At 43.8% G+C, this 8979-nt stretch overlaps 1 protein-coding gene across 1 annotated transcript in view; it reads right to left on the reverse strand.

Moving 5' to 3' along the window:
* Positions 1–8979, reverse strand: part of LOC106805204 (muscle, skeletal receptor tyrosine protein kinase-like) — a gene marked incomplete in the record, with an annotated part of 34456 nt that overhangs the window by 10524 nt on the left and 14953 nt on the right. The window contains 3 exon segments of the mRNA XM_014806706.1: positions 7075–7231; positions 7588–7712; positions 8410–8537. Of these exon segments, the coding sequence (XP_014662192.1) occupies positions 7075–7231; positions 7588–7712; positions 8410–8537 (410 nt within the window).

An 8979-nucleotide genomic window follows, 5' to 3' on the forward strand; every position in this document is an offset into this window, starting at 1 on the left:
AATACGGTAATGCGAACACACGCAGCGCCTACCCTCCTCCCCTCCCGGTCGTAACTCGGCAAGGGAAACATCGAGGCAGATGGGTACACACGAGGCGGCGGCAATCGCAGGAGCAACTTGTTGCGGAGGCTGACACAGAGTGTGATGGATGGTTGCGTCAGGCAGCAGCGAGCACGAACGCCGGATGAATAAACGTCACTTGCACGCGTAAACAACAGTGTCTGTTTACTGTACGGGACCCGGTATCCCCCCTTGTGCTGTCAAGCGTTGAGAAACGCCGATGCACATACTACTATACAACCGTATAGCTGCCGCCTATGCCTCTCTAAGCCGCTCCCATACCGGGCAAGGGAACCTCTCCTATGACAGCCGCTCTCACACTACCCGCTACCCGCTACAACTACGATCACCGCTGCTGCCGTCAACGCACGTATGCATAATATAACAGCAGGTGGGAACAGCCGAGCAGGAACAACTGCCGGTGCCTCGCTTCACTTCATACGATATCCACGCGACTACACTCACCCGTCCTCTCACTTCGATGTAAAATATACACGTTGACAAATATGTTGTGCTCCGCCGGCTAACGTGTTTGGCGAAGCGCATTATCTTCTATAATTAAAGTTGAGAGGATAGCAGATGGCAAAATTTCGAACTAATCAACAATGAAAAGCCATCGTATCCGAAGCGTATCATAACAAACCCGAAGTTATTTCAATAAGTGAATTGTGTTACACAAAAATATATACTAGTATATTAGGAAAAATATATATATACTAAGAAAAAAGAAAATTTGGAACATTTATACTCATGTAAGGTATATAGAGGGTATAATACAGGGGAACGAGTAGAAGATTGGAAAAGTGATGACCCGAAAATACTAAAACCAGCACTAGAATATGTTAGAAAGGCATTATCAATTAGAGAAAGGAAAATAATTAATGCTAACTTGTAGACAGAATTTCCTTATCTACAGGATTTCCCCGCACATTCCAAGAGAATCAGTGCCTTGTGAAATACAAGAGAAGGACCCCAAGATACAAGATACAAGATACAATAGTAAAAGTATACGTCACCATAACATATTCCTGATGTGGCTAATAATGAAACTGTCAATGAAACTGTAGCTCACCTTGGGTGTGATAGAAGAGGGAGGGGGATATATAAAGCAAGAGTATATATGGGAGATAGTATATATCTCCGATTATATACTCTTGATAATGATATATGCATAAGTTTTGATGTGAAAATAAATGTTTCAGATCTGAAAGTCTGAAATCTTGACGAGAGATGGCGCTACGCCTAAATGATCACCATTTGGGTTTTCGAATATCGCGCAAATAAAAACAATAAAATATTCCAGTCAAATTACTGTAACGAAGAATCTAAAACATAATATTACACGTATATAGGTATGATTGTAGTTGTTAACCAGTTAGACGAAATAAACGTAATAGGACATTGTCATCTCTCCCATAGGAGTAACAACTGTTTTGGGGCATTCACATACCAAAATTTAACAAAATCGAATGAATTTAGATGGCCATTTTCATTTTTGCCAAAAAGTGGGCGTGGCTCGAAAGTAGGTCGACTGACTTGCTCCAAAATAGGACGTTCAAATCTCTCCCATAGGAGTAACAATTATATGCAATTTGAAACATGTGGGTCAAACGGTTGTTGAGTTATCGTTGACCGTAGGCAGACACTGAAATACATAGTGAAATTGCCAAAATCTACCTAATTTTCATAATTAAAAAAAAATCAAAACCTGTGTGATATGTTTTGGGGCCAGTCCTCGTTCATTCACATACCAGAAATAAACAAAATCCATTGAACCTGAACTGAATTATGGCCATTTCCATTTTTGCCAAAAAGTGGACGTGGCTCGAATGTAGGTAGACTGGCGTGTTCCAAAATAGGACGTTCAATCCTCTCCCATAGGAGTAACAACGATATGCAATTTGAAACATGTGGGTCAAACTGTTCTTGAGTTATCGTTGACCGTAGCCAAATGTTGATCGACGGACGGACGGACGGACGGACGGACGGACGGACGTACGTACGACGAACGACACCCCATGGCAATAGCTCATCTTGACAATGTGAGATTATTATCACGGTGAGTTCATGCAATATTAAAAATAGCGTACATGTAAATCTGCCGTCAATACATTAACTTAATGATACGAACAACAAACCATCAATGAATACCAACATACGCGATGACTAGTAACCTGATAATATACGAACACTAACATAACCCAATGAACATTAACATAAGGAAAGAACACTTAACAAAAAAAAGAAGAATACTAACACAATAAATTAATGAACGAACAAGTAAATTCGCCAATGAATACCAACGTAAGTAACGATTTACTTCGCTTATACCTAATGTGTATTACTTACACACAATCCTAATCTAATCTACACGCGTAACTACTGTCTGCAGCAAACTCATTATAACAATCCAGCCGATAACACGTGTACTACCAGTGGTAGCACTGAGCAGCTGTTAGCAGCTACAGGTAGTAATTGCACACGAAGTAATTATACAAAACACAGACTGCTCTCATCGCTCCCACGACGCCGATGAAATCCTATCCCATCGCTTCACGTTGATGATCTTACACAAACGTACGCAAGAAATTCGCTAAGCAAATATTTAATCTGTGAGAAGTGAGCATGTGGTACTAATAAACGCCGGATTCCGTTAGCATCACAGCATGTTAGCATCACAGCATGTTAGCATCACAGCATGTTAGCATCACAGCATCCACAGCGATGGGAAATATATAACGGAGACGAAGCCAGTGCAGCTCACGATGTATGATGGCAAGCTACACATCGACGTACGCCGGTGACATGACGACAGCGAATGCTGATCTGTGTTCGTAAAGTCTCACCGAGGATATAGATGCACACATACACGCACTCCCACAAAGCACGCGCGCACACACTCCCCTCAGGAGCTTCCTGTAGCTAGCGAGGATAATATGCTTTCTGACGTACGTAGTACGCACACGCACGCACTTCTGAATACGATGAAGCCTCCATCATACAATCCGCTATCGCACCCCAACAATCACAGCAGGAGAACAAGCCGAACAAGCGCACCGCCCCTTCAGAGCAAATGAAAGTAAACGCTCTACGCCTCCTCTCCCAACACACTACTAACCAAGGCACAGGTCACAGACCAGCAGCACGGCTGCCCACCGCACCAGCAGCAGCAGCAGCAGCAGCATCCTACACCGGCAGCCTCCTGTGTGTAAATGAAACGAACCTTTGTCCAGCTGGCTCGCTGCCGCGTCGTTTCCCCCTACTGCAGCATGGGTAATGAAGGCCAGACCGTGCCGCGCGACCAGAGAAGGGTTCCTGGTTCACACCCAGCCGTAAAGTGGCTGTCGGGCGCAAAATACTCACTCGGGTAACATTACACCCAAGACTACCGAGCAGCGTACCAAGGAGCGGACGCTGGGAACTGGAAACTGTAAGATCATCCTCCCCGTGAGACCGGCAGCCACCGCCGATCATGAGATCAGCGAAACTACAAACGCGGCTATACCGCCGCGGCGCTGCAGCCGATAAGGCGGCACTTTTGCCGCCCCCGTGCCTTCTTCTCGCTCTAATAAGTGTAGGAGGAGTAAACTACACCCTCTACATACACGCGCGGGTGTCTTTTGGAAAGCGACTTAACGTGTTTATATCGGGGACTGACTGACGCAGGAGGAGGAGAAGGAGAGACGCGATGGCCGACCCAGCGTAACCAGTAGACACTCTAAGACTCTCTAATCGCGCGTTTGCACATTGGTGTCTTTTTTTAAATCAAGCTAATCAATGTATGTTTACGCCGGCGTACACGCGTAGACGGAAGGACAGATCAGGGTGCGCTGCAGACGCGACTGCCTGCCTGTCCGGCAACAATGTGCACGCACGCACGCACTATCGCACGCACGCACGCACTATCGCACGCACGCACGCACGCGCAGACTACTTATGTCATTCGCATCAACGGCGGAAACTGTCAGAACTGGTTTCGTGATGGAGACAATCGAGGGAGCAATGCTAGGAGCCTTGGTGCTTGGCTGTTATAGTTAGTTGATCAGGGCTGCTTCCCTCATATCGCAAAGTAAGCACTGGACTATACTGTGTAGTAAAATACAAGATCTAGGCATGCGTGATGTAACGATCGAACCCTCTCGCTCAAGCTGTCTCCTCCCTGTGGGTGTTCCATGCCTCCTCTTATTGAGTGGCTAAGCTTCCTCTATGTACGACGGGAGAGGTATGCCGTAACTCCGGGGCTGAGCAATTAAACCTCCTCCCAACACTAGATGACCCTGGTGGCAGTGGCTCGACTACATCTTCTCAGCCTCCTCGTGGACTACTACTCACACGCGGGGCCGGCAGGCCAAGACAATTTATACATTAAACCCTCGGCCCTGGTGGATTTCCTGACTACAAATCTCCAAAACTATTAACTACGTACTGACAACAACAACAACAACAACAACAACAACACCATGAACAACAATGACGACAGTAGCAGCAACAATAACAACAACAGCAACAACAACAACAAAACCAGCAGAAACCTACTACAACAACGACAACAACAACGATAGCAACAAAAACTACTACGACGACAACAACAACAACAACAACAACAACAACAACAACAACAACAACAACAACAACAACCACAACACGTACCATATACATCAGCTGGCTAGATGCTCTCACTGACCACGGTCGCCGTACAACCACGACAGCGCAATAAAGTCTACTCTCACGTCAAACGCACATACACGTCATCGCAGCTGAGACACGGGTTGCGCCAATACTTACTGCTGAACGCTGCCATGACGACGGCCCGCGACACCACAACACAGAGCGACAGTGCGAGGTGCCTCGTCCGCCACCCTCCCCTCGTCCTCCTCACCCACATCCTAGTACCGTGCACTGCACTCACGCACCGCTCAGCATCTCCCTCCGAGTAGCAAAGACGCCGCACACAGAGGATTTTCCCGTTACATGGCACGCGCACACGCGCACGCACGCATGTACGTACGTACGTACGCTAGCCGGCCGGTGACTAATATGAACACCGGGGGCTACGGACACGCTCTGCGATGCCTGCCCTGCCCTGCCATACTACACAGCACACAGCGGCTAGCTGCTATAGCTCGCAGTCAATAAATGTAGAGAGGGAGAGAGAGAGAGCGAGAGAGAGAGCGAGAGAGAGAGCGAGAGAGAGAGCGAGAGAGAGAGCGAGAGAGAGAGGGAGAGAGAGAGCGAGAGAGAGAGAGAGCGAGAGAGAGAGCCGCGCGTCTCGTGTTCGTGTTTCACAATGCCGATGAAAAGCGAGCGAACTGCGGTACTAATTTACAACGGGTGGGCAAGGCCCTCGTGAAAGCCCTTTGTCCGCTGCGTGCGAGCAGGCACCTGGTCGCTGCAGTTTTACGAAAATTATAACGAAATTCTCCGCTACGAGACAGAGCCGAATGCCAAGCCCGATCAGAACAGTAACTATAGTAGTCGGACAGCGAGAACGCGTTGCTAGACACGCATCTCCAGAATGGCCGTCTCATCCCCTCCCGCGTACGTGAGCGAAATAACTAGATGTGGTGAATGATAGCGTTTTATGCCATTTCTCGCGTTTATTACACTTTCATGCGAACAAAAGACGCCTTCACGCGGCAGGTGAAAATTGGTCTGCCCGATGCACGTGACCTACATCGCTGCATGAAGATAATCTTTAAAAAAGCTCATGTGGTTTCAGATGCTGCGGATATATTTATGTTTATCATTAAACTGATGTTAATCTCGTAAAAATTCAAACATATTAGGTAATTGCATTTCAGAAATTTCTTATCTCTCATTCTTTCTTTCTCTCTGTCATGATATACATCAATTCAAGATGTAATGTTTAACATTGTTTATTACAACGTACCTTCAGTTATTCAAAGGGATTACACGCACGCACGCACGCACGCACGCACGCACGCACGCACGCACGCACGCACGCACTCACACACGCACGCAAGAACACACACTCGCACATACACGCACGCAAACACACAAGCACGCGTCTCACACAAAATGATCAAGAACTTTTAACAGTTGACTAAACATTGGTACATCACATAAGTAGTGCCTTTTGAGGCATACAGAAAATGTTCTATGACAGTATTCGTACAAGGAGGGTAATGAAGGGAACTAATCAATAAATATCATAAAATATAATATTCTATCCTCACTTGCATTATCCACACGTTTTTCAATTAATTATTTATTGTTTAAAGCTTATTCAGCACTGAACTTTATGGCTATCCTCTACTAGCCTGTAGCATCTATATTCTATAGGCGCCACACAACAGTAGCCTTCTGCAAATTGTTCACCGTTGCATTATTTTGCCTCTGTAAAACGGACGTTTTATTCAGACGTTCAGGACGTTTTTGTTATGTGGTAACGTTCGGCATGAGAGTGTACTGATTAGAATTGTACATGTAAGGTAGATGCCTTACAGACACCTAGAAAACATGGAAAGTGAAATTGGTAGTATTGTGGGAAATTAGTCAAATTACGCCATTCTGCCAAGTGATTTAGCCATGGTGACCAAACCATGTAGTTTGTGGATCTAGAAAACTTGCTGGAAATTTACATAATGTAATTTTAATTAATTTTTGAGACATGTTTATTGAAGCATGCTGTCTATGGACGCCAACTACTGGTGAATTCCACGTACAGAGAGGTGTATAACGAAATGCACAGCAGATATTATGAGCGAAAGGCTACACGGTGGCGCCATCTGTTGACCGATAGCATGAAAATCTAATCACAGAAATTTTCACGCACCGCTGATGTTCACTCTTGAACTCGGATGTTGGCCCTACGACAGATTGAAGATAACGTCCTAATGTGGAGGCTGAGACATAGCATACCTCACAGAGTATTTCAGTAGTGGAATACCACAACGTTGCACCACACAGGCACTCTAGTGTACTGAACCGGGTAATGCCATACTCTAGTCACGAACAAACTAGCTAGTAGAGATAGTGGACACATATACTTACTGGTGAGTGGTTCGACATATACTCTACAGGATGCAGTGACAATAGTAGTGTTTCGCACATGATGGTTGGACGCCTCACAGCTGTAGTTTGCTGGCTCTGTTGCATTAACGTACAGCATCGACTTTCTATATATGCTCTGTGTCTCCTTGTCTTTTATCTGCAAATGACATCAGAGTCTAAATCCTCTTCAACCGAGGGCAAAAAATAGGTACTCCTATTCAAAGAGGAAGGAAATTTATATTTAAATACATAATGTCACCACACACACACACACACACACTCTGTTCCTATGTTCACTTCTAAGCAGACTTAGATGTGAAAATCGCCAGACGGACGCAGTTTCACACATTCCTATTGCATCATAGTTTTTATTCACATACAAAGTGCATAATTGCTGCCAGATCTTTTTTTGGGGCCAAATAGCAAAAAAATGTCAACTGCACATTATTTCGGCATTTTTGTCAGATGAGGTATTAGAAGTAATTTATGGAATGGCTTAGTGCTACCACTTACTAGCACCCCATCCTTGAACCAGCGGATGGTCGGTTCTGGATATCCCACTGCCTGGCACTCCAGATGAACAACATCCCCCCAGCGTACGAAACGGTCTGTTGGCGCATGAATGATAGTAGCAGGAGCTGCAGAGAATCCAAACAAGCTTCTTTGTAACGAGTATGCAATTTTTCAGCCAGAAGCTACAGACCGAGAACGTTTATTAAGTCTGAGACCTATATTATTCTATTGTAAACAAAAGCTAATATCTGATAATTTAGAAACATATAGGTATATACTATTTTTACACAATAAGTATCGCAATATCTCGGTATTATTCCTCTTTAAAGTGATTACGTCACCGTAAATAGTAAAAAATAAAAAAAATATTTCCACAAAATATAAGTAATTCTGTTCACTTTTTATGGTTAAATTGCTGCATTATACTTCTTATTTTACTATATTGTTCGATGTGAACATACACTCGTGACGCATACATAGCCCATAGCAAGCAATTAATGTCAGGAACACTAATTTCAAATCGACCAGGTTTTTTTGGATTTTTAACTAGTTGAGAAACAATCTTATCAGGAAAGAATTTGACGATACGTTTAGTTCTTACTTTTAATGTAAAAAAATGGCAACAAAAACTTTAAACATTTTACCATAGAAAATTCGTGACGTAGTCAATTTAAAAGAGTTTGATATTTTTGCAACCATTTTCAGTCTCACACAGACACCAACAAACTAACAAAATAACTGATATGATACTTACATCTACATTGCTAAATGTAAATGCATGCGTGCATGCGTGCGTGCCACCACCATCACCAAAACATATACCTTGAACTTGGACAAAGGCTGATTCAGAGGTTACTGATGGACCATTTGGTTTCCTTGCTTGGCATTTGTACCATTGTTGATCTGCAATCTGCACCTTAGCAAAGTTTAGTGTCCCATTTTTCATCAATCTGTGATAACATACATGAAAAAACATCGTTTGATCAAAACAATATCAAAATAAGTTCACTCTCAAGATCTTCAGACCACTAAACACATTAAAAAAATTCAATTATAACATATACACATTCCTTCATATATATTCCTCGTTTGTATAAAGCTCTTGAAGAGAAAATACATCATCAACCTGTAGGTCTACTATGAGTAAAAAAATACCCTTTCCTCTAAACTCCTATCATGGATATATATATTATCAAGACCTCATAATACCTAGGGATTATTGGCTCTTGATACTATGTAATATTAATTTATGATTTGTCTGTCCTATCTTCTCTGACATTCACATCTGGTTTTGGAACATACGCTACACTATAATGGATAGCTTCTGTTTAGACTGTTTCACTAACACTTTCACTGGTCAGGGGCGTGTACAGGTGGGGTAGCAGGGGGGGG

This window comes from Priapulus caudatus, unplaced genomic scaffold (assembly GCF_000485595.1).
Source record: "Priapulus caudatus unplaced genomic scaffold, Priapulus_caudatus-5.0.1 Scaffold6, whole genome shotgun sequence".
NCBI lineage: Eukaryota > Metazoa > Priapulida > Priapulimorpha > Priapulimorphida > Priapulidae > Priapulus > Priapulus caudatus.